The sequence below is a fragment of the Canis lupus genome, chromosome 14, assembly GCF_003254725.2.
Source record: "Canis lupus dingo isolate Sandy chromosome 14, ASM325472v2, whole genome shotgun sequence".
NCBI classification, from domain to species: domain Eukaryota; kingdom Metazoa; phylum Chordata; class Mammalia; order Carnivora; family Canidae; genus Canis; species Canis lupus.
The window spans coordinates 17,725,706-17,751,815 of NC_064256.1; the positions used below are offsets into that span (position 1 = coordinate 17,725,706).

The following is a 26,110-nucleotide window of genomic DNA, read 5'->3' on the forward strand; positions in this document are numbered from 1 at the left end:
ATCCCTAGAGAATGGTGACTTAATTGCTTGTTTTTCCATTTATTTTCTCTAGGTTTAAGTGTTAAATCACACTTCAAAAACTCATTTGTTTTCTTGTTTTTCCATAGGTGGTAATAATAATAATAATAATAATAATAATAATAATAATAATACCCTTGCTAAAATTTATGAATTCTTATTCTATGCCAGGCACCATCCAGATAGTCATACACATTATATCATATAATCTGTATAACAACCCCAAGAAGCACTTACTATTATCTCCATTTTACAGATAGTGAACCTGAGGGGCAAAACAGGTAAATAAATTGCTGAAGATTATGCAACTTGTTAGTGACAGACCTGGAATTCTCTAACTCAAAATCCTCCTCCTTAATCACTTAATTCACCTTGGGCTAGATTCCTGCCACTCTCCAGGAGACCTTTTCCCTGCTATCTTAACTAGTATACCTAGAATAGGACATGCAACTTAATATTCGTCTAAATGAAATATAAGCAAAAAGTCTTTTCTTCAAAAAGTATGCTATCTTCCAGTGCCACTCCCAAATATCATGGATTATCCATGACTTAATTTTCTATAAGTGCTCCCTTTTCTTTAAATGTATAGAATATTGAAAATTGAGCATGACCTTTTTAAACCATTCATTTCTAAAATTTTAATGTTAAATATATTGTTTCAGTTTTTGGAGGATAAAGCAAAAGAGGAACATGTAAAAACTATATATATAACATAAATATGAGTATATATATTCACATAATATGTGTATGTGTATAAATGAATGAATGGTCGGGCAGGTAGTAAGTGTTCAATAATGTTTGTGAGTTATATGAATCAGTGTATTACAATCGATAATCCATATTTTGTTCATTGGTGCTATTTTAATTATACTCTAACCAAAAAGTCAGCATAAAGAAAAACTTCTTAGAATGTGCAAATAAATTATGATCTTCCTTTTTTTCTATCAATTGATAATTTTAATAGGTTTTTGAATCTGAAAATTCAAGAAGGTGAAGCTCACAACATTTTCTGCCCTGCATATGATTGCTTCCAACTTGTGCCTGTGGATATCATAGAAAGTGTAGTTTCTAAGGAAATGGACAAACGATACCTACAGTTTGATATTAAGGTATCCTGCCAGTCAACTGATTTCCATCATTTTAATTTTATTAAACCTATATAACACATTTTGATTTTTGTTTTATTTTTGAAAACACATAAAATTTTGGACTCTGACTTTTATCTCCCAGAAAAACTTCATGAAGGAATGGTGACATTAGTGAAAGTTTTAAGCTAAAGTATTAGTAGGTTTTTTTTAAATATTTTATTTGTTTGTTTGTTTATTTAAGAGAGAGAAAGAGAGCATGCATATGCATGTAAGTGGGAGGAGGGGCAGAGGAAGAGGGAGGGAGAGAATCTCAATCATTTCCACGCTCAGCACAGGGCTTGATCTTACAACCCTGAGATCATGATCTGAGCCAAAACCAAGAGTTGGACACTTAACAAACTGAGCCTTCAGGTGCCCTAAATCATTTTGTTATAGTCATGATAGATATAAAAGTAAAAAGCTGAAGTAGTAAATCACAAAAATAGAATTTGTTCAAAACTATTTACTAATTTGCCTATTGCACTTTTAAAACGGATTGATCAAGACAGTGTTCAAAGTAGATAGTACCTATTTGCAGTTTTCCAAAAGACACATATTTTAAACTTCTAAATAGAAATATTCAGAAATAAAGATTATCAACTTGGAATTGGTTTTTTCAAAGAATAGTTTCATTTTTATTTTTTTTCTGTCTTTATTTCCATTTAAGAATTGTCTGTCCAGGGCAGCCTGGGTGGCTCAGCAGTTGAGCGCCAGCCCAGGGCATGACCCTGGAGACCCAAGATGGAGTCCCAAATCAGGCTCCTTGTGAGGAACCTGCTTCTCCCTCTGCCTGTGTCTCTGCCTCTCTTTCTCTCTGTGTCTCTCATGAATAAATAAATAAATAAAATCTTTTTTTTTTTTTAAAGAGTTGTCTGTCTAAAAGTATGCAAGTTGCTTTCTTGTGTGATTTAAAAATTGCACTTTGGGGGGGTGTCTGGGTGGCTCAGTCAGTTAAGCATCCGACTCTTGATTTCAGCTCAAGTCATGATCTCCAGGTCATGAGATTAATTAAGCCTGACTTGGGCCCTGCAGGGAGTCTGCTTAAGACTTTTTTCTCTCCCTCTCCTTCTACTCCTCCCCCCACTCACAGGCATCTGCTCTCGCACTGTTTCTTAAAATTTTTTTGACTGCTTTGTGCAGATTTTTTGTAGTTTAAACCCTATGACATATGAACTTTTCAAAAAGATGCCCTGTTTCATAACAAACCATCATAATACTGATTTTTAGGTATTATTAGGGTGCCGTTTAGAAATTTACAGTTCAAATGCAACTAATAGTCTTATAATTGTTTTCCATCAGAAAAGCAATGCATTGTATGAGAGAACATTTTTAAAATACACATTTTCTGTGTAAATAATTGCATTTTTATCATCTACCTGGTTTTTAGATTTAAAAAAAAAACATAAATTTAAAAAGTCACATTATTACTAAGGTAATTACCTCTTTTTTCCTTCTTACTAGTTTCCATACTTTCTGGTACTAAATTAAGTATTTCTTGAGCTTGATTACTCCTTGTTTTTTATTTCACTCTTTTTTTTTTCTCTCTAAAGTAAACTGACCTGCGATACAATCTGAAAATTAAGAGGTAATATATTTCTATTGTGTTTTATTATTGCTGTTTCAACAGGCCTTTGTTGAAAATAATCCTGCCATTAAATGGTGTCCTACTCCAGGCTGTGAAAGAGCAGTCAGACTTACAAAACAAGGGTCAAATACATCTGGGTCTGATACACTCAGCTTTCCCTTGCTCAGAGCTCCTGCTGTGGACTGTGGAAAAGGACACCTCTTCTGCTGGTCAGTATAAGACAAGTTGGAATCAGCCTAATCACCTTTCTAACAGATTTTAAAGAGACTTTGCACCTTGAATTAGGCCTTTAAAGTGTATATTTTATATCATTCTTTTTAAATTAAAACATGTATAATGAATAGTCATAGCTTAATTTGTTTTGTGCTTGATGTGTACCAAGCATTATGCCAGATATTTTCATATATTAAATTCTCCCAACAATGCTATGAGTTGAGTGTTATTATTACACCCATTTTATAGATAAACTCAAGCATAGAGAAGTTGCCCAGGGTCATGTAGCTGAGAAATGGCAAAAATAGGATTAGAGCCCAGCTCTGATTTCAGAGCCCATGCCCTTAAACTCTAGTAATAAATTGCTGAAAATAGATTAGAGCATGTTTAGAGCTTAACTTTTTTTCTTAAAATTGAAGACTCCAGCATGGAGTCTTCATGGATGCCCAGAATTAACTAAAACAGTTTTCCCAAATTTTCATCCTAGGCCCCAACAAGTAAGATTTTGCCTTAGTAGGTTTTGGAGTAGCACCCCAAAAAAGAAGCTCATAGGTGGTTCTAATGCACAGTCGTAGTTAAAAATCACTTTGTATGTCTACTCAATAAGTATGAACTGATGATAAATAGCAATGGATAGCCTTTATAATTGTATAGTTAATTATGTCTGACATCACCATTCTGCTTTATTCAGAATAGATGTAATGACAATTAACTGTTTGGTTTTTTAGTAATTAAATAATCAGAAAAAGAAACAGAATTTGTTCTCCTTTTTTCTCATTTCCAGATTTATTGCATATGCAAGGAAATACTTTAGATGGATATAAGACTCTACTTACTTATCAGAAACCAAAGTCAACTTTATTTTTCTCTGATCTTAGCACATCTTCTCTTTTTATCTTCTAAATGCTTTACTAATTTATATTTTCCTTTTTTTATAGCTTCCCCACCAATCCTCTAAATTAGCCTTTTTTTCAACTAGGATGCTACATGAACCAGAGAACTCAGAAATCGATTTATGTAATAACTTTTCTCAATTTTCACAAGGATAATACATGATTAGTATCATTTCATTTCATTTATTTTTAGGCTTTTAAAAAATATTTATTTACTTGAGAGAGAGCTAGAGAGGGCCAGGGAGAGAGAGAGAACCTGCAATTAGCATTAGAATCCTCTCTGGTTTCTGTGGTCTAGTTTTTACTAAATTTTACTTCTGATTAGCTTTCACTTTTTGGTGTTCTTCCCCACCTTTGTATGCTGCAAGTAGTAAGTTTGATTTGACTAAACATGACAAAGCTAAGTGGAAAAACCTACCAATATAGGTTAAACTGTATGAATGAGTCTATAAACATATATGTTGCTGTAAACTGTACATTTCTAGACCAATGTTTGGAGAAATGTATTAGCTTATTCTTTGTCACAATCCAAAATATCATGCTGGTTATATTCAAGATTAATTAGAGATGATATGCCAAGACCACAGGCCCTCTTTTGAATTTTATCCCAGTTCAGGGGATCTGTGAATGGCCAGATGGATTCAAGGTCACTTTTGGTAATTATTTATTCTTTCTCCTGTTCAGAAGAGTAGCAGAGAGCTTAGCAAATAGAATCATCATTTTCTGGATATAGCTATTCTCTATTCCAATTTAATTCTAGTATTCTGGGATTTTTACATTGCCTGCTTCACCTCTGTAGGCATTAATTTGCAGTCTCTGTTTTTACATTCTTATCTTCCTATTCTTACTCATGTAGTATAAGAGCTTTACTTATAATCAGAAATTTGTATAAATTTAAAAAATTCTAAATAGAATTCTACTGCCCTTATTTACTATTTCAAAGAGAGGCAAAATCTGCTATATGCAAAAGGAAGCTTTATAAGAGATATTTTTATAAAATAAAGGCTTGTGATTCAGGGTTTTGCTTCTTTCTCCAGAAAGCTCAGAAATATTCTCTAAAGATGATAACAAAAACCACAAGAAAAGGCAATAATAGTTCCTTCTTTTTAAGAGCTGCATGCAACAGGATGAGTTGAGAGCCATCCTCAAGGAGTGTGTGCCTGGATATAACGGAACATATTTATTGATAGAAGGAAAGGTAGGGGTAGACATTTCCCTTCCCACCACAGGATAACCCATCTATTGTAACCTGTTCACCCAACAGTTCTTTGCCCTTGTTAACTGAACCTAGAATGCTTTCTCCCCTAGACTGTATTAATTATATTTTGTCTGATTTGATATATTGTCCCTGTACATTATTCACAACTTGAGCCAATGACCATCTCACCTCTGTTTTTAGTAAGTGGAATATGCTGCTATGTAACTTCTGTGCCCTCTGAACTAACTCACAGTCTTTTGTTTCTGAGGCAACTCTTTAAAGATTTTCTAGGGGGCACCTGGGTGTCTCAGTCAATTAAGCATCTGCCTTTAGCTCAAGTTATCATCTCAGGGTCAAGCTGTACATCAGACCCTGGGCTCAGTGTGGAATCTGCTTGTCCCTCTCCCTCTGCTCCTTCCCCCACTTGTGCTCTCTATCTCTAAAACAAATAAAATCTTTTAAAAGTAATAAAGATTTGTTGTCAAAAAATACTTCTAATACCACCCAAATGCTAATCTATGAGAAGAACTCCAATTTACCCTTATGTATAGTGGTCATTTCTCTCCTGTCTCACCTCAGAGTGTCTCCAGTCCCTTTAATCACTAAAAATGAAGAAACTTAATTGAATTCATCTCTTCTAAATCCATAGAAGTCAAATATATTTTAGAGTTATGCAATAAAATTGGCTGGATATTTTAAACTCGGAGCTCTGGAGCATTTATTTACTGAACTATGCAAAGAAACCTTTAAAATAATGTCACCATCACCATGAAACAAATTGCACCAAATAAGATTTGGGTTATAGTGATACAACTAATAAGAAATCACAGCATCAGGTCTCTAGTCCACTGAAGTTTCCAGTGCATCAGAGTACAACATGCAGACTTGTCAGGTATTTCAGGAAATTTCACAAGGGAATGTGCATTAGTGCATTAATATTGTCATCAACTCATTCTATTTTCCTCCAATACCCACAGTATGAATTTTTATAAAACCTACTTTGCTGTTAGAATCATGGATCTTGATTGAGTTAAAGCAATACTTCATCTCCTCCACAGATTTCACAGGCAACAGACTCTTTAAGAGTCCTCTGGGCAAAATAAATGTTGTTCTTGTTTGTGGGCCTTAATAGTTGAGTCTCATCTTCTCTTGCAAAATTAGAGTCTCAGTCCCTTAGCTTAATAGCTCTGGTTCTGGAAAAAGATTTTTCCAGACTGGCAGTATTTAGCTACTTAAGTATCAGAGTCCTGCCAACAAACAGAACCTATTCCCCAGCTTGTCCTAGGCCCAGAAATGAAACATGATATGTATTTGATAGAAATTAATCATAAGACCCTGTTTTAAGTATCATGTCTACTCTATACAAAGTATCACACCCATCTAAATAAATACATGGTTGAGAATCAGGAGACACAGGGCCTACATTTGAGACTTAACTGCCACTAACTAGCTGTGACTTGATGGTAAACAAGCATCCTCTCTTGTAACACAGTAATACAGTTGAAGCCTTTGTAACTGATGCAATCAACATAAAATATACTAGTTCCAAAGCTGAACTATTTGGCTTCAAATCTTAGCTCATCTGCTTGTTGTCTATGTGACCTTTGTCAAAGTGCTGAGCCTTTCCATGCATGTAAAATAGGAATAATAGTACCAGTTTCAAAGAATAGTTATGTGAATTAGTCAGTACATGTAAGGTATTACAACATTGCCTGGTAGTTAAAATATTAGTTCTTGTTTGTTTAGAGAGAGAGAGAGAGAGAGGTGGGGGGAGAGGCAGAGGGAGAGAATCTTAAGTAGGCTCCATACCCAACACGGAGCCTATTATAGGGCTCGATCTCACAACGCTGAGGTGACCTGAGCCAAATCAAGAGTTGGACACCTAACTGACAGAGCCATCCATGCACCCCAAAAATATTAGTTTTTTTAAAGTTATAATTTTTAGTTAATTAGGGGAGAAAGTTTTCTAAAGGAAGAGAATCATAAAATGAGGATTTCTACTTATTTACTCAAGACCCACTCAGGGTCCTTAATAAAGTTCTAAGATGGCAGTGAATTGAAATTGTCAACTTCTTGATAGGAATTTCTTTCATCAGGTTATGAAACTAGTAGATTTTTTCCTTTTCCAGAATGCTTTGTGTATATTCCTGTCAGTGTTGTGCGTATTGAAAATTTTCAAGGAAAGAGACATTCCTTGATTTCTTGATATTAGTAACTATGGTATTTGGACAGGGTTAAGGATTTTATATTAGACAACCTTTTTTTCTTTATAATGAAGCACTTTTCCCCCTAGTGAACTTACTCTATTGGTGTGTATGAATTTCAGTTGACTGTGGCAAAATTCCTTTTCCAATTCCCTTGTTTTTAATGACATTTTGAGGTATAAACTCAACAACAGGTACTAGGTCTGTCAGAATACTTGTCACCAGTCAGCTAGTCTTAGTTAAAACTTTGCTCAGGAGTTTAGCTTTCCAGAATCTATAGAACATTCTAGTCTCTTTATTACTTGTCTCAGAATAACCTCTCTCCCTACACATGGCATAATTCAGATTATCAATCACGTAATATCTGGTAGCATTGTTATTACCATTCTTTAAAGTAATTTGGGCTTATTATCCCAAATACCTTAGTTTTAAAAGGCAACCTCTAGCTTCTTTTTTAATTTATAGTACTTATTCTTTTTTTTTAAATTTACAAGCCTCTCCTTTTTATACCCTCTTAGCATTCCATTGGAAACTGCCATCCAGTTAGAACATTCAGAAGTGATCCTGCTGATTGAGCTATCTAGCACCTGAGGAAGCAGCAGGTCTATGTCCTCCTATGAGGTTCTGGAAAAGAACATCTTTTGTTGCTCTGTAATGCAACACAGCCTCAGACAACCAAGCATACCAATCAGCAATTATGACCTTTTGAAGAAATAGCTTTTATTTTTTCAGACTCCATTTGAAAACATTAGGCTTTCCTCTCCTGCCCCGCCCCACCATGAATATTTTCTCAGTTCTGTCAGAAAATGTCCTGACACCAGAGCCAGTCATACTGGTATTGATTCTAATAGGGAAAAAATATTCAATGTGCTGTTTATAATCTTCAGAGGGGAAACTCTTAAAGTTAATGGAAATAATTAATTCATTGACTTCATTTGTTTTAGATACTTCAGATACAGAAATCTATTTTACATCTAAGCTTTTTTTTTTTTTTTTTAAATTAAGTCATGAGAAATGTAGGTTCTGTATTCTCAAGCACCATATAGAAACACTATTCCTAGATCTGTGGTGTATTTTTTACTCTAGTGTATGCTAGTATAGATGTCAAATTAAAAGTAACAATTATCACAGACATCCCTTACATTTCTGGGAAGCAGAGTTTATTTTAATATGTACTAAAAAGTGAGTGTAATATATCTGCTTCATTTTTTTTAGTTACATTTTTAATCAACTCAGTATTTTTTGAATGACTATTAAGCTATCCCTAAGTTACTAAGAAACTTTATAAAACCACAGATATGGAAAAGATTTTCTAAATGCCAGATTCAACAATGTCAGGAATTAAAGCAAAGCAAATTACTCTTTCAAGATAATTCGTGCTTTTTTTTTCTTTAAAGCATATATTTTATATACATATAAAATATATATGTATATATTTATATATATGTGTGTGTGTACATCAGTGGTTATTAAGTACATTCCTAATGTTGTACAACCTTTTCTTATCCATTTACGGGACTTTTACCCATACTAACTAAACAGAAACGCTAACCATTCCCCATCCTCCCTTGCCGCATAGCCACTGGTAACCACCATTCTATTTTCTGTCTCTGAATTCCCTGTTCTGGATATTTAATGTAAGTGGAATCATATGATATTTTTCCTTTTGTGTCTGACTTACTACGCTTAGCATAATGTCTCAAAATTCATCCATGTTGTAGTGTATATCAGAATTTTATTCCTTTTATGGCCTACTGATATTCTACTATGTGTATATATACCACATTTTGTTTATTTGTTCTCTGTTGATGGACACGTGGGTTGTTAACCATATTCTGGCTATTGTGAATAATGCTGTTGTGAACACTGGTGAAAAAGTTTTAGTCATTTCTTTCAATTCTTTTAGGTATATACCTAGGAGTGGAATTGATAGATCAGGTAATAATTCTGGCTTATATTCTGAAGAACTACCAAACTTTTCCATAGCAACTGCATCATTTTAGTTTCCTCAGAGCACTGTGTAAAGATTCCAGTTTCTCCACATCCTTTCCAACACTTGTTATCTTCCATTTTTTAATAGTAGTTATTTTAATGTGCTTGAAGTAGAATTGTTAGATCCTTTTTTTTAAGATTTTATTTATTTATTTGAGAGAGAGCACAAATGCAGGGATGGACAAGAGGGAGGGGGGAAGCAGACGCCCCACTGAGCAGGGAGCCCAACACGGGGCTTGATCCCAGGACCCCAAGGTCATGATCTGAGCCAAAGGCAGATGCTTAACCAACTGAGCAACCCAGGTACCCTGTTACATTCTTTTTTTTTTTTTTTTTTTTTTATGGTAGTCACAGAGAGAGAGAGAGGCAGAGACACAGGCAGAGGGAGAAGCAGGCTCCATGCACCGGGAGCCCAACGTGGGATTCGATCCCGGTTCTCCAGGATCGCGCCCTGGGCCAAGGGCAGGCGCCAAACCGCTGCGCCACCCAGGGATCCCTGTTACATTCTTAATACAGTAAAATGTTACTTCTTAGTTTGTAAGACTACCTGCATCAGCAGGTGTGTCTTAACAGACTTAATCTTTGTAAATAAGATGTTTGCTTAAAATAACACATGACAGGACACCTGGGTGGCTCAGTGGTTGATCATGACCTTCAGCTTAGGCCATGATCCTGGAGTCCCAGGAGAGTTCCACATTCGAGTCTCACATCAGGCTCTCTACAGAGAGCCTGCTTCTCCCTCTGCCGATGTCTCTGCCTCTCTGTGTGTCTCTCATGAATAAGTAAATAAAATCTTTAAAAATAAATAAATAACACATGATGATGATGATGGCACCTACAGATTTGGTTTTTCTCCCCCCAAAATGATATTTTGTTATTTACTGTAAAATTTCCTTTGTACTATAGAATATACCATCATATTGAATTAAAATAAGTAATTTGTAAAGGCCTTAAGCCCTTTCTAATATCTGATTTTTACATAGCTGTAGAAATACTGTAAAATCAAGCTATAAATGATAAATGGATGTTTTCAATTATCTAAATCAAAATTTGCCAAATTCCAGTGAAACAGAAAATTGGGATTCAGCAAATTCAAAAGCAAATTAGATAACCCTGTTGCTTGGAGATTTCAAGTTGTAAGTAACAAAATGTGATAAAATCAAAAGAAATCTAGAGTAGCCATCCTTCCATCACACAAACTAGATTTTAAACCAAAGATTGTAACTGTAATAAGAGATGAAGAAGGAGTCTATCCAACAAAAAGATCTAACAGTTGTAAATATTAATGCCCCTAACTTGGGAGCAGCCAAATATGTAAGTTATGTAATAACGAAGAAACTCATTGATAATAGTACAATAATAATAGGGGACTTTAACACCCACTCACAGCAATGGGCTGATCATCTAAGCAGAAGGCCAACAAGGAAACAAGGGCTTTTTTTTTTTTAATTTATTTTTTTATTGGTGTTCAATTTACTAACATACAGAATAACCCCCAGTGCCCGTCACCCATTCACTCCCACCCCCCGCCGTCCTCCCCTTCTACCACCCCTAGTTCATTTCCCAGAGTTAGCAGTCTTTACGTTCTGTCTCCCTTTCTGATATTTCCCACACATTTCTTCTCCCTTTGGAAACAAGGGCTTTAGATGGCATACTGAACCAGATGAACTTAAATATATCCAGAGCATTTCACCCTAAAGCAGCAGAATGCACATTCTTTTCAAGTGCACATGGAACATTCTCCAAAAGAGATCACATACAGGGTCACAGTTCAGGTCTCAACCACTACAAAAAGATTGAGATAAAAAAAAAAAAAAAAGATTGAGATCATACCATGCATATTTTCAGACCACAATGTTATGCAACTTGAAGTCAACCACAAGGAAAAACTTGGAGGACCACAAATATGTGGAAGTTAAAGAACATTCTGCTAAAAAATGAATGAGTCAACCAGAAAATTAACAAATTTTGATACATGGAAGCAAATGAAAGTGAAAATACTACAGTTCAAATACTATATACTAAGAGGGAAGTATATAGCAATATAGACCTTCCTCAAGAAGCAAGAAAAATCTTAAATACACAACCTAACCTTACACCTAAAGGAGCTGGAAAAAGAACAGCAAATAAAGCCTAAACCAGCAGGAGAAGAGAAATAATAAAGATTAGAGGAGAAATCAATTATATAGCAATCAAAAAACAGTAGAACAGATCAATGAAACTAGGGGCTGGTTCTTTGAAAGAATTAAGATGGATAAACCCCTAGCCAGACTTATAAAAAGAAAAGAGAAAAAGGACCCAAATAAATAAAACCATGGATGAAAGAGGAAAAATCACGACCAACACTGCAGAAATACCAACAATTATAGAGAATATTATGAGCAGTTACATGCCAACAAATTAGGTAAATTGGAAGAAATGGATGGATTCCTAGAAACCTATAAATGACCATAACTGAAACAGTAAGATAAGGAAAACCTGAACAGACCCATAACTACCAAAGAAATTGGATCAGTAATCAAAAATCTACTAACTGGGGTACCTGGGTGGCTCAGTAGGTTAGGCATCTGCCTTGGGCTCAGGTCCTGATCCCAGGGTCCTAGGATTAAGCCCCATATCAGTCTCCCTGCCGAGCAGGGAGCCTACTTCTCCCTTTCCCTCTGCTTTCCCCTGCTTGTGCTCCTTGGTTCGCTCTCTGTCAGATAAATGAATAAAATAATAAAAAGAAATACCTCCCAACAAACAAGAGTCCAGGGCCAGATGGCCTCCCAGCAGAATTCTACCAAACATTTAAAGAAGAATTCAAACCTATTCTTCTGAAGCTGTCCCAAGAAATAGAAATAGAAGGAATACTTCCAAACTCATTCTATGAAGCCAGAATTCCCTAGATCCCAAAGCCAGACAAAGACCTCACAAAATGGAGAATTAGAGACAAATATGCCTGATGTACATAGATGCAGAAATTCTCACCAAAATACTAGCTAATAGGATCCAACAGTACATTAAAAGGATCATTCACCACAACCAAGTGGGATTTATTCCTGCGCTACAGGGGGTGGTTCAACATCCACAGATCAATCAGTGTGATATACTACATTAATAAATTATAAGAACCATATGATCCTCTCAATAGATGCAGAAAAAGCATTTGACAAAACATCTTTAAGATTTTATTTATTCATGAGAGATAGAAAGGCAGAGACACAGACAGAGGGAGAAGCAGGCTCCCTGCAGGAAGCCCAATGTGGGACTCGAACCCGGAACTCCGGGATCACACCCTGAGCTGAAGGGAGATGCTCAACTGCTGAGCCACCCAGGCATCCCCATAGCATCCTTTCTTGATAAAAAAAAAAATAAAAAACAAAAACAAAAAACAAAAAAAAAACCTACCATACAGAGAAAGAGGGAACGTACCTCAATATTATAAAAGCCATATAAGAAATATCCACAACAAATATTCTCAAAGAGGAGAAACAGCTTTTCCGCCGAAGATCAGGAACACAGCAGGGCTGTCATCTTTCACCACTGTTGTTCAGCATAGTACTGGAAGTCCTAGCCTCAGCATTCAGACAACAAAAAGAAATAAACGGCATCCAAATTGGCAAAGAACTCGAACTCACTCTTCGTAAACGACATGATGCTCTATATAGAAAACTCAAAAGATTCCAGTGAAAAATTGCTAAAACTGATACAGGAATTCAGCAGTCGCAGGATATAAAATCAACACACAGAAGCCTGTTGCATTCCTATAGAAGCCACAGAAAAAAGGAATCAAGGAATCAATCCCATTTACAATTGCACCAAAACCATAAGCTACCTAGGAATAAACTTAACCAAAGAAGTAAAAGGTCTATACTCTGAAAACTGTAGGACACTTAAGAAAGAAAGTGAGGAAGACACAGAGTGATGGAAAAACATTTCCATGCTCATGGATTGGAAGAACAAATATTGGTAAAATGTCTTATGCCAAAGAGATCGACATATTTAGTGCAATCCCTGTCAAAATACCACCAGCATTTTCCACAGAGCTGAAACAAACAATCCTAACATTTGTATGGAACTAGAAAAGATGCTGAATAGCCAAAGGAATGTTGAAAAAGAAAACCAAAGCAGGATGTACCACGATTCTGTACTTCAAACTATATTATAAAGCTGTAATCATCAAGACAGTATGTTACTGGCACAAAAACAGACACTTAGATCAATGGAACAAAGTAGAGAACCCAGAAATAGACCCTCAACTCTATAGTCAACTAATCTTTGACAACGCAGGAAAGAATATCCAATGGAAAAATTTAGTCTCTCCAACAAATAATGTTGGGAAGATTGGATAGCCACATGCAGAAGAATGAAATTGGACCACTTTCTTACAGCGTGTACAAAAATAAATTCAAAATGGACCTAAATGTGAGACAGGAATCCATCAAAATCCTAGAGGAGAACACAGGCAGCAACCTCTTTGACCTCAGCCACAGCAACTTCTTGCTAGATATATCTGAAGCAAGAAGTAACAAAAGCAAAAAATAATCTATAGGGACTTCATCAGGATGAAAAGCTTTTGCACAGCAAAGGAAATAAATCTAAAAAGCAACCTACAGAAGGTAGGGCTAGTATCCAAAATCTATAAAAATTTATCAAACTCAACATGTAGAAAAACAAAATTCAGTTAAGAAAGGGACAGGAGACATGAACAGACATTTCTCCAAAGAAGGCGTACAGATAGACACATGAAAAAAATACTCCATATCACTTGGCATCTGGGAAATACAAATCATAACCACAACGAGATACCACCTTACACCAATAAGAATAGCTAAGATTGGGATCCCTGGGTGGCGCAGCGGTTTGGCGCCTGCCTTTGGCCCAGGGCGCGATCCTGGAGACCCAGGATCGAATCCCACGTCGGGCTCCCAGTGCATGGAGTCTGCTTCTCCCTCTGCCTGTGTCTCTGCCTCTCTCTCTCTCTCTCTCTCTCTCTCTGTATGACTATCATAAATAAAAATAAAATTAAATTAAAAATAAAATTTAAAAAAAATAGCTAAGATTAACAACTCAGGAAACAAGATATTGGTGAGGATGCAGAAAAAGGGGAACCCTCTTACACTGTTGGTGGGAATGCAAACTGGTACAGCCACTCTGGAAAACAGTATAGAGGCTCCTCAAAAAGCTAAAAAGAGAACTACCCGACAACTCAGCAGTTGCACTACTAGGTATTTATCCAAAGGATACAAACAGTGATCCGAAGGGGCACCTGCACTCCAGTGTTTACAGCAGCAAGGTCCACAATAGCCAAACAATGGAAAGAACCCAGATGTCCATTGACAGATGAATAGGTAAAGAAGAGTTGGTATACTTATACAATGGAATATTTCTCAGCCTTCAAAAAGAATGAAATCTTGCCATTTCCAATGATGTGGATGGGACTAGAGGGTATTATGCTAAGGGAAATAAGTCAGAGAAACACAAATACCATATGATTTCACTCGTGTGGAATTTAAGAAACAAAAAGATGCACATAGGGTGAAGGAAGGAAAAATATAATGAGATAAAAACAAGGAAGCAAACCATAAGAGACTCTTAACTATAGGAAACAAACTGAGGTTTGCTGGAGGGGAGGGGAATAGGGGATGGGGTAATTGAATGATGGGCATTGAGGAGGGCGCTTGAAGTATTGAGCACTGGATGTTATATGCAGCTGATGAATCAATAAATTCTACCCCTGAAACTAATGATACACTATTTGTTAATTAAATATAAATTTTTTAAAAATTTTTTTAAAAGAATGTGATGTAAAACAGTACTTTTCCAACTTTCAGATGCAGAAGGGTCATGTGGTAATTTTGATATAATGTAGATTCTAATAGGTCTCATGAGCCTGCTCTTCTGCATGTTTAACAAGCTCCTGAGTGGTGGCAAGACTGCTTGCCCAGAGAACAAACTTTTGAGTATAAGAATTTAAAATATTAGTGAAGATGGAACCTAACTGCTAAAATATCTTACAGACATGGAAAAATAAATTACGAATATTAGGTAATCTATTTCGAATGTTTCAAAATGTGTGAATGAATGTACTGATTTTATAAAAATGAAAAAAAAATAAAAAATAAATTAAAAAAATAAAAAAATGGACCTGTTGGTATCAAGCTCTGGAATCACATTTTGAATTCCTCTATTGAAATAGTTCTTCTCTCACTAGTCCCTGTGCCTCCGTTTTCTCAACTTTAAAATTGAAAGAGTACTTTCCATCTATTCTTTTACTTTGACGTTGATGAAGAATTTTTTTTAATTGCCTTTTCTATGTTTTCCTCCTTAGGGAGTGCCTTGGTGAAGCACATGAGCCTTGTGACTGCCAAACATGGAAAAATTGGCTACAAAAAATAACTGAAATGAAACCAGAAGAACGTAAGGGAAATGCTTAGATAGCTATACTGTATATGTTCTAATAGCATTCAAAAGACAATGTGGTCCTATTACTTAAAGTCTCCATTAAGTTTTCAAGTTTGTTAATGCTATAGCTCTCCTATGTAGCATTACACCTCTAACTAACACCCTTTAGGACAGCACAAAGTTTTTGCAATGGGGAATCATAGACAAGGTCCATGCTTATATAAGTAAATCTAAATGTCTATAACTATTTTTACTGAGATTTCTATAAATACATATTAATCCTACAGAAATGCTATGAAGTGATGTTAGTAATCCCATTTTGCAGATGAAGTAATTAACACTTAGATTGGATTGAATGACATCAGGCACAGGGCATGTGCCTGGAAACAGTGGGTTTGAATTAACCTTCCTATTAGCAATTCCTGCATTTAATAAGTAAATATATCTCCTTTGCAATTATTTTTCATCCCCTGAAGTGTTTTATGGCAACTGTTTTCTTTCAAATTAGTATAAAAGTTAATTTTGTTTTTTTAACTTTTTATATAACGGAGTTAGTTTAAGGTATTGCAAATTAGGATTAAAATTCACTCAGTGAATCTGCACTTTTTATGAACAAAGTACATCATGATGATGCCAGCCTTTAAAAAGTACATAGACTAGAAGGGAAGCAGTCAGATCATTACAATATGGTAACTATATAGTTGGATAAAGATGATATCTAATATAGTTGGGTAACTATCTTGATATGACATCATATGATAACTAATATAGTTGGGTAAAAATAAATATATCAAAACAAACTAAACCAGGTTGGGCAGGGGGATGTCATAGAATCCTGAAGGCCCTGAGATAGGAATTGGCTTTTAGCCTATCTGCAGAGGAAGAAATGTGGTAGGTTCGTGATAGGAGCTGAAGTGATACTGGGAGAGCCTGGCTGGCACACCTGAGACCCGACAGGTTTGTATTATGTTGGGCGATATGCCATTGCCCAAGAACTGGTCCTTAGCATTTTAGGTTCATGAGATTTGTTTTGTGCACTGACTCATGGTTATTCAAATCCATGAGAAGAGACTACTATGTTAACTAGAATATCAGGTAATAATTGATAATGAGGGGGATCTTTTCATCTGATGAAAAGGCTTATGTCCCTTATCCAAGAGCAAAAGGAAATGGATAATCTTAGGATATTTTATAGGGAGATCTGATTAAATATTCTACCCTGTACATTCATCATTCAGTCAACAAATATTTTTTTGAGTGCCTGCTGTGTGCTAGGAACTTCCCAAATAAAAAACACCCATATGGATTGTTCTTGTTCCCCAGGTTCGTTGTGTCTCTTGAATGTGAGGTATAGGGATGCATGGGGGGCTCAGCAGTTGAGCGACTGCCTTCGGGTCTGGATGTGATCCAGGAGTTCTGGGATCAAGTCATGCATTGGGCTTCTGCATGGAGCCTGCTTCTCCTCCCTTTGCCTGTGTTTCTGCCTCTGTGTGTGTGTGTCTCTCATGAATAAATAAATTAAATCTAAAACACACACACACACACACACACACAAAGAATGCCAGAGATAGCTTGCCATTGCTCCCTTGAGACCCCCTCAATTTTCCCTATTCTCCTGATATGTATGGGTCTGTGTATATGTGTGAGTTCCATAAAAGATTAATACTGTTATCTTGCAGCACCTTTAAACATGGCCAGACTATTGGATTTTGCTTAAGGTCCATGGGAGAATTTGCAAGAGATGAGGCTGGAAAAATAGGTGTGTTGCCAGATTGTGAGAATTTTTGCCAAATTATCTGAAGTTATCTTATTAACAGAATAAACCATATGATGCATTTTTAAAATAAGAAAGTGAGATTATCTGGGCAGCCCCGGTGGCACAGCGGTTTAGCGCCGCCTGCAGCCCAGGGTGTGATCCTGGAGACCCTGGATCGAGTCCCGCATCAGGCTCTCTGCGTGGAGCCTGCTTCTCCCTCTGCCTATGTCTCTGCCTCTCTCTCTCTCTCTCTCTGTGTGTCTCTATGAATAAATAAATAAAATCTTTAAAAAAAAAAAAAGAAAGTGACATTATCTAAGATATTTTTATGAAGATAACTGGTGCCTGGATAGGTGAGACTAAAGGAGAGATCAAAATGGCGTGGTGAATTTTTAGTTTCAGTCAGAGGATGAACCATTGGTCAACTTAGGAAATTCAGATATGAGACTAACTTTCAGGGGAAAAGAATAAGTTTTGTTGTGGACATTGTGAACTTTGGGGTACTTGCAGGAAATATGTGGAGATATGCAGTGGGATTTTAAAAGTACTTATCTGCAGCTCAGAAGAGATGCTGAGGAAACTTAGGAAAAACTTGTTGCGTGCTACATAACAAATATTGAGTGCTGATTTACATTAGAATATGAAAATAAGGTGCCCTCTACATTTTTGAAATTTATATTTTAGAGATGAAGGCAGTGATATATAAAACTAAGAAAAAGAAGTATTGTTAATGCTGTGAAAGAACAGCATACCTGTGGTACATTGTGAGGGAGAGGAGAGACCAAGAAGATCAGTATCTCTACAAGAGGGTAAGGAAAACTATTACAAAAGAATTGGTGTGCAAGCTGTGTCTTGCAAGCTGATAGATGTTCTTCATGTAGACCAGAACAGGAAGGGTATTTGGGCTTCAGGTGAAGGAGAACATGGCATGTTCAGAGACTGCAGATCCTGCAGTACAACCAGTGCAAAGGAAGCCCAGTGACAGAGGAGACCGCACAGGCAGAAGTGTCCCAATCAGGTGTCAGGGCTGGCCAGGTGGTATATGGGTGCCGGGAGCTCAGACTTCATGCTGACACACTGAAAAGCAGTTCTGAATAGGAGAGTGAGAATTGAAGATGTTTACTTAGAAAAATCACTTAGGTGAAAGTGTGGATGGTGAATAGGGTCTATTGAGAGACAAGAATGCTGTTTCTCAGAAAATTTCAGAATGTCTAGGGGAGAGGATAATGAGGGGCAGGGGCAATGAAGACAGGAGAGGAGAGGTGTATACCGGAGAGTTAAGAAGGTGCAATTTTATTAAGTTGTAAATTTAGTGTACTTACCAGTTGCCTGAAAGTATTAACACACCACCGGAAATAATCAGCACGGGGTATTATTTATTCTGGAGCAGAAAATGGCCATAAGTGTCCAATTTAAGATATGAAGCAAACATTTGAAATGGGTGATTGTTTTTAGTTATCTCTTACCATTGTAAAATTGGTCAATCATTCCATACCCATGAATAAGTTTTTACTAGGGAAAGAGAGAAAGAATGGCCTGGCCTGGCTAGTAAGTACAGATTATCAGCGGAACTGTGATAGAATATCCTTATATATGATCATGATCCTGATAATGAGAGAAGAGAAATAGAAAAACTAGCAAATGGTATATCTGGTATAATACAGAGTTACTTCTGCTTTCCAGAAACCGGGAGACCTCAAATGAAAAACTGAAAGTTCCCTCAGAGTCCCAAATGGGGTTTTAATTCAAAAAGACAGAGGAACTTGAGAAAATTGGGTAGACAACAAGAGACTGAGGATACTTGAAAAGTTGTCTACAAGAGGACCAAAACCAAGACTGCAGAGAAAGTTCCTAGTTGCTGAGAAAAACCTAGGAGTTTTCTCATTGTCCTATAGACTGAAATGTGATGACCAGCTGACTACTTTCTTTTTTTTTAATTAAGGGGTACTTTTTTTAAAAGATTTTATTTCACAGAGAATGAGAGAGCACAAGCAAGGGTATCAGCAGGCAGAGAAAGAGGGAGTAGTAGGCTCCCTGCTGAGCAGGGAACCCGATGTGAGCCCTATCTCAGGACCCTAGGATCATGACCTAAGCCGAAGGCAGATGCTTAACCAATTGAGCCACCCAGGGGTCCCCAGTTGACTACTGTTAATTGCCACTTAAGTTTATGAAATTTAGGGTGAGGCTTAAGGCAAATAATACTGGCCAACTGTAATACTTAAGCAAAATATCATCATTAAATACACAAAAATAATATTCCAAGAAAGAAAAGTATTATTTAATGCTGTATTGCTTACATTTTAATTTGGCTTATGGTCACATATCTTTGGCATAAGCATTCAACTGAACTTGTCAATTCATGAGATCATTTTCTCCCTTATGTCTAGTTTTCCAAAGTCTTTGAATTATGAGACTCAAAAGAAGTGATAAAATCTAATTAATGAATAAAAGTATTAGAAAATACACTAAGATTGGTTCAAAGAGTTCCATATAAGAATTCAAATAGGCAGCCCCGGTGGTGCAGCAGTTTAGCACCGCCTGCAGCCTAGGGCATGATCCTGGAGACCCTGGATCGAGTCCCACGTCAGGCTCTCTGCATGGTGCCTGCTTCTCCCTCTGCCTGTGTCTCTGCCTCTCTGTGTGTGTGTCTCTATGAATAAATAAATAAATAATCTTTTTAAAAAATTACAAAAAAAATAATTCAAATACTATTTTTCAGCACTGAAACTGCTTCTGTTATGTCTAATAAGAGCAAGAAGAGGGAATGATATTTTCTGTGAAATGATGGCTAATTTATAAAAATTTTCAGACCAGTTTCCATAATATGTAATAAATGGTTATTTAATGGAATTCAAATAGTCTTTTTAAGAAGTCAGTCTTTAAAATCAACTTTGTTTTCACTTGCATACGTGTTGATTCTATTAGTAGATCTTAGATTGTTCCATACTAATACTTGATTAAATGAAGCTAATATTTCTTACGAAGAGACTTAAGCACACTAGGTTATTAAAGAAAGATAAAGATACAAAAGACACATGTAACTGAAGTCAAGGGAAGAGTCTGAAACTCAGAAGGGGTAAAGAAAACTCAGGTAGACTGAAGGGGGAGGTAAGGTGTCGGAGGTATGAAGCAAAGTATATACAAAGGGCAGATGTGTGAAATGAGCATATTCAGAGAACTAGAAGTAAAGGCATTTTCCCAGTACAAGTTTTCGTTTTAATAATAGTCAAAAATAATAATACTCAGTTTTTTCCTGAACACGATTTAATTTTATACAGCCCTCTAGAATGCAGTTACGAACTAGCATTCTCTCCGAGGGTGGGAGAAAAAAAACTGTTAAGTTGCGAGTCACACAAGCTGCTTTGTTTTAATGGCTTTGTGCTTTATTTATTACAACAATGGACAATAAAGGTCATAAGAATATGTTAGAGCCTCTGAGCTAAAAATAATGTTGATACTGAATGGAGGAGAAAGGCTACTACTTTAAAAAAAAAAATTAGACGTTGTACTTAGTGATTAGCTTTTAAAGTGATACTCTCTGTAAATAGCATTACTGCCACAGCTTGACCTGATTAGCCATAGTATAGTAAGTTCCTCCTAAAACTCTTTTTCTCCACCAAATAAACTGAGAATTCTCTGTAATCAAACCATCTTCTACCAAGTGGGTTTAGAACTGAAGTGGGTCTAATCACTTCATTGTTGCTGTTGTTTCTTTTTGCTATGTGGAATTGAAAACAGTGCTTCACAGTCCATCAGTAGCTGCTGTTCTGTTGTTGACCAAACTTAAGTAGGTAGGCACCTTGGAGTTCCTTGTGACAAGACACCCACACCAGCACTGGTAGGCTCCATCAAAGGGCTGCTCCTAACCCTCAGCTAACTCTTCCAGTTCATATACTGAGCTACTTCCCAGGGTTCAGTCAGCTCAAACCTTTGTCTCACTTACCTCTCCAGGGTTGGGTCACTTTTCCTTTTAAACTTCAAAACTCAAAGAGTCTGTTTCTCACCTGCTTTTAATTATAGCACTAACTCCTTACTCCCATGTAATCAGAGCCTTGATTGGATGGGCCACTTTCAATGATTTCAAAGTAATTTTTGGACACCTCTTTCAGGAAAGAAAAGATAGAGCTTTCCCTGTGCACTTAGAGCTAGAAAACAAAACAAATTTGATTACTGACAAGGAGGGGAAAAGTTCTTTAACTGTGTCTCTGGAGCTATCTCTAGTCCCTGACTCTTTCCACTTGGGGTGCTGAGAAGGGTGTTGGTTATAGAATATAAAATGTAAGATTTAGAATCTTTTGAAACCATGGCATTCCTTAAGACTGCAGATCTCGAATCAGAGTAGTATAAATTGAGTTTAAGATGAAGAGTATAAAAAAAAAAAGATGAAGAGTATAAGATTGGCATGGGGAAAGAGGGTGGGAAAATCTTGCCAGGTAGGGAGTGGCCAAATCATGAAGGACTTGGTATTTTTTGCTTAAAGAATTCAATTTTATCTTGCAGTCAGTGGGGAGCATCTAAAAGATTTTAAGGAGATATGTATTTTTTTTAAAAATCACTGTGTAGGCAGTATAGTGGAAGTTGAGGGCAGAAGGAACTAGGGAGATAGGTTGGCTTTTTAATTGTTTAGGCAGGAGGTGTAGAGGACCCTAGCTAAAGTAATAAGAAGTGGAAATGGAAGGGACACAGATAAGAGAGAGAAAGAGGTAGAAACCGTGGAATGCAGCAGGTGAGGGAAAAAGGCTATCCAAGATCGTGCTTTTCCTAGGTTGATTCTGAGTAGATAATCATATATATAATTTACTAGGACAGGGAATAAAGGGGCAGGTTTAGAGAAAATGGTAAGTTTAGTTTTAGATGTATCACATTGGATTCATTTTTAGTTTATCTGAAATAATCATGGGTAAAAACAATACTGATATTTCAATATGATTTTTGTGTTTTTTACTATGATGGAGAGTATCTGGACATTATGTTTGCAATAATCATGGGTAAAAATGATACTGATATTTCAATAGAATTTTTGTGTTTTTTTACTATGATGGAGAGTATCTGGTCATTATGTTTGCAATTGACCCATTTAAGAAAGTATTGTCTGAAATTACGATTCTTTCTATAATTTTCTTTGATCCAATAGTTATGTCAAACAGACAATAATATATTGTTTTTTGTAAACGTTAGTTATTTTCTTCCCCAGTTTATTTGGATACAACTTTAGAGAAAAATCTCTTTTAAATCAAATTTCCTAAATAGAACTTTTGGAATACACCCCCTTATCCTATAATCATGCTATTCAGAATGAAGCAGTTTAAAAATAGTGAAGTAAATATATGGTTTAAAATTGAGAGACAATCTACAAAGAAAACTTGGGAGGGGGGTTTCCCTCTGAAGTTATACACTAAATCATGTGTTTTGTGTTTGTGCTTAATATCCCAAAGTTGTAGGAGTTAGTGAAGCTTATGAGGATGCTGCCAATTGTCTCTGGTTGTTAACTAACTCTAAGCCTTGTGCTAACTGTAAGTCTCCGATACAGAAGAATGAGGGATGCAATCACATGCAGTGTGCTAAGGTAAGAAGTTAAAGAGAATTTTGCATGCTTTGCAGTTAGAATCTTATTAGGACTGTTAGTCGAAAGAAGAAACAACCATAAAACTGTTACTGGGTTTCAGATCGATTCCAGGAGATTACATTCTATATTCTTTGTTGAATAATGTAAGTATTATTTCATACTACTACATTTTACACTCATAATGAATGTTAAAAATAGATTCAGGATTCAGTGGTATTTTGCCTGAAGGTGAGAAATGCCTGAAACATTCCCTGCTAATCTCTCCTAGTGAAGATCCTAAAATCTTACCTGCTAAGAAACACCTCCCTCCCCACCCCTGCCCAGCGAGGATCCTAAGAGAGTTTTGTCTATATATAAATAATAATATGAAATGGTAAAGTGCTATTTAAATGAGATAGCTTACAAGGCTGGCTTTCAAGCACACAGCTTAGATTCAAGACCCAAGTCAGGCCCCAGGCAATTCCCCTAAATCCACATCTAAATCTTGTTGTCTATGTATATGTGGCTATATAATAAAAGTGCCCAAAGCAGTGGACAGACTTTAGGTCTCCTAATAAAATCATCAGTTAAATAAGTAATTCATTCATTACTGTATTGAAAATGCCAACAAAGATCTTCACCAAAACATAATTAATATAAATAATTACTTTTGGAAGGCTATCCTCCTGACTTAGTTGCATAGAAGGAAACTGCCATCTTTAAAACAAATATTCTGGAATTAGGTTAATAAGTATCTTATTAATCCATGCCTACATTCATGAACATTTTTGTTTTAAAATTGTAATGATATTCCAGTTTTTTTCTTTTTCACTGGAAGTTCCATGTACATAAAAAATAATTACTTAAAATTGAGAGAACAATGCAACTTTTAATTTGCAATGTGAAAGAAAACCAAATAGTTACAATTCCAATAACATATCAATATCTTCTAAGTATTACTTGATTTGTAATGTTAAAACTAATGATCATTATCATTATTACATAAAAGAAAGCACTTACCAGATCATTTTTATAAGCCTATTATTATAAAGTTAACATGATGGATTAGCTTAGTGAAGCAGTAATAATGATTTCCTAAGAGGTAAGAAAAAAAATGTAGTACAGTGTTCTGAGCAAAATATCAAAGGTACTTATTAGTTCAGCTGATCATGCCAAAAATACTTCATTTGTGGTCTTATCCCCAACATTCATTATTAGGTTTTTCTTGGAAACTCTAATATAGACCAGATAGATGTGTAAAGAAATACAAGTTGACCATAAAAATCAGCTGTTGGGCTAATAATAAAGAAGCAAGGTCCAATTATCCAATTACCTTTATTTCCTTCAAAGCACCTGCCATTAGTAAGCAGTTGATAAATATGTATTGAGTGAGTAAATATTTTCATGAATTCATCAGGCTGATGATTTAAGATAATTGTGTTAAACAGATTTTGCTGAAGCGTCTGTTGCATTTAAAAGAAACATTTAGGGAGCTCAGTGGTTGAGCGTCTGCCTTTGGCTCAGGGTGCATGTTCCCTTCACAAGATTATAAAAATTAAGAGAAAATTATCGATCAATCTTACTTATGAACAGCAATGCATAAGTCCTAAATAAGATATAAGGGGGAGAAAAAAACCCACAGATCTTAGCAAATATAATCCAGCAGAACACATTAAAAGACTGATTGTCAATTATATCTCAATTTTTTAAAAAAATTTTAATTTCAAGTAATTGGCATGTGTTTATTTCAGGAATACAAGAACGGTTCAGTTTTTAAAAAGCTATTGCTGTACCTCATCTTATTAGTAGATCCAAAGAGAAGAATCATATGTATGTTCTATAGTTGCTAAAAAGGCAGTTGACAAAAAATTAACAACTATTCTTTATTAAGACACTCAAAGAAATAGTAATAGATGGACTCTTCCTTAGAATGATAAAAATAAATCTAGTTCAGTTCAAAAGTTAGTATATTTAGTGAGAAAACTAGAGGTGCTCTCACTAAAATCATGAACAAGATAAAGGGGTGCCTGGGTGGCTCAGTCGGTTAAGTGTCTGCCTTGGCTCCAGTCATAATCCCAGGGTCCTAGGATCAAGCCCCATATCAGGCTCCCTGCTCAGTGGGGGAATTTGCTTCTCCCTCTTCCACTTCTTCTCCCCCTGCTCATGCACTCTCTTTCAAATAAATAAATAAAAATCTAAAAAAAAAAGAACAAGATAAGGATATGCTCCATCACAAGTATTATTAACAATGGACTGGAGATACCAGTCAACATATTTAGAAAATAGGAAGAAATTAAAGATGTAAAAATTAGAAATGAAGTGCTAATTTTTTTTATTTTTTTATTTTTTTTTTTGCAGATAGCATGATTATATACCTAGAAAACTGGTATTTTAAATGGATTTAAAAACTAACAACAAAATTCAGTTAATTAGCAGAGTACAAAGTTAATATGCAGAAAGCAATACCCTTCATTTGTACCAAAAACATACAGACAGAATATGTACTGAAAGAGAAGATCTCATTTATCTGGAAAGAAACTAAAGAAATGTACAAAACTTATATGAAGAAAATTTTAAGACTCCTATCTGTAGAACACAAAAGATGACAAAGAAAGATAAAGTCTTTGGATAGAAAGGTTCCAACAAAAATACCAGCAAGTTTTGTTTCTGCGTCTAGATAAGTCAATTCATAAGTTCACATGGAAAAACAAAGCAATAGCTAGGAAAACTCTGAAAAATAACTAGCCTTGTCAAATAGTAAATCTGTTGTAAAGGCTCAGTAATTAAAACACCATGGTGCTAGCACATGAATTTAAAGATAATGAAACATAATAGAAAGCCCAAAATATTGGCTGAAATAATTGGGAATGTAGTGTATGATAATGGAGGGTCTCCAGGAATGGAGAAACATGGACTGTTCAATAAATAGGATTGAGACAACTGGGCAGCTGTGTGGAAAAAAATAAAGTTGAATTCATACTGTGTATTATATATCCAGATAAATTCTGAACAGCTCAAGCATTTAAATATTTAAAAAAACAAACATAAAAGTACAAGAAAACAGACTTCAAATGGGAAGATCCCTCTGACCCAAAATCCATAAGCATTAAAAAAAGGATGTATTTTCATACCATAATGCTCATATTTTTGGCATTATCTGCTTGGAGCAAAGTGCAGTTTCCTTAAAAATAA

At 35.7% G+C, this 26,110-nt stretch overlaps 1 protein-coding gene across 9 annotated transcripts in view; it reads left to right on the forward strand.

The window, feature by feature from the left end:
* Positions 1-26,110, forward strand: part of ANKIB1 (ankyrin repeat and IBR domain containing 1) — a 238,505-nt gene that overhangs the window by 196,380 nt on the left and 16,015 nt on the right. For 8 of the 9 annotated variants that reach the window (XM_025471404.3, XM_025471406.3, XM_025471402.3 and 5 more), the window contains 4 exons: positions 983-1,127; positions 2,773-2,939; positions 15,544-15,632; positions 22,809-22,939. In XM_025471404.3, coding sequence (XP_025327189.1) covers positions 983-1,127; positions 2,773-2,939; positions 15,544-15,632; positions 22,809-22,939 — 532 coding nt within the window. The remainder of the gene's footprint in view (positions 1-982; positions 1,128-2,772; positions 2,940-15,543; positions 15,633-22,808; positions 22,940-26,110) is intronic. The other variant, XM_049093408.1, reaches the window with a different exon arrangement.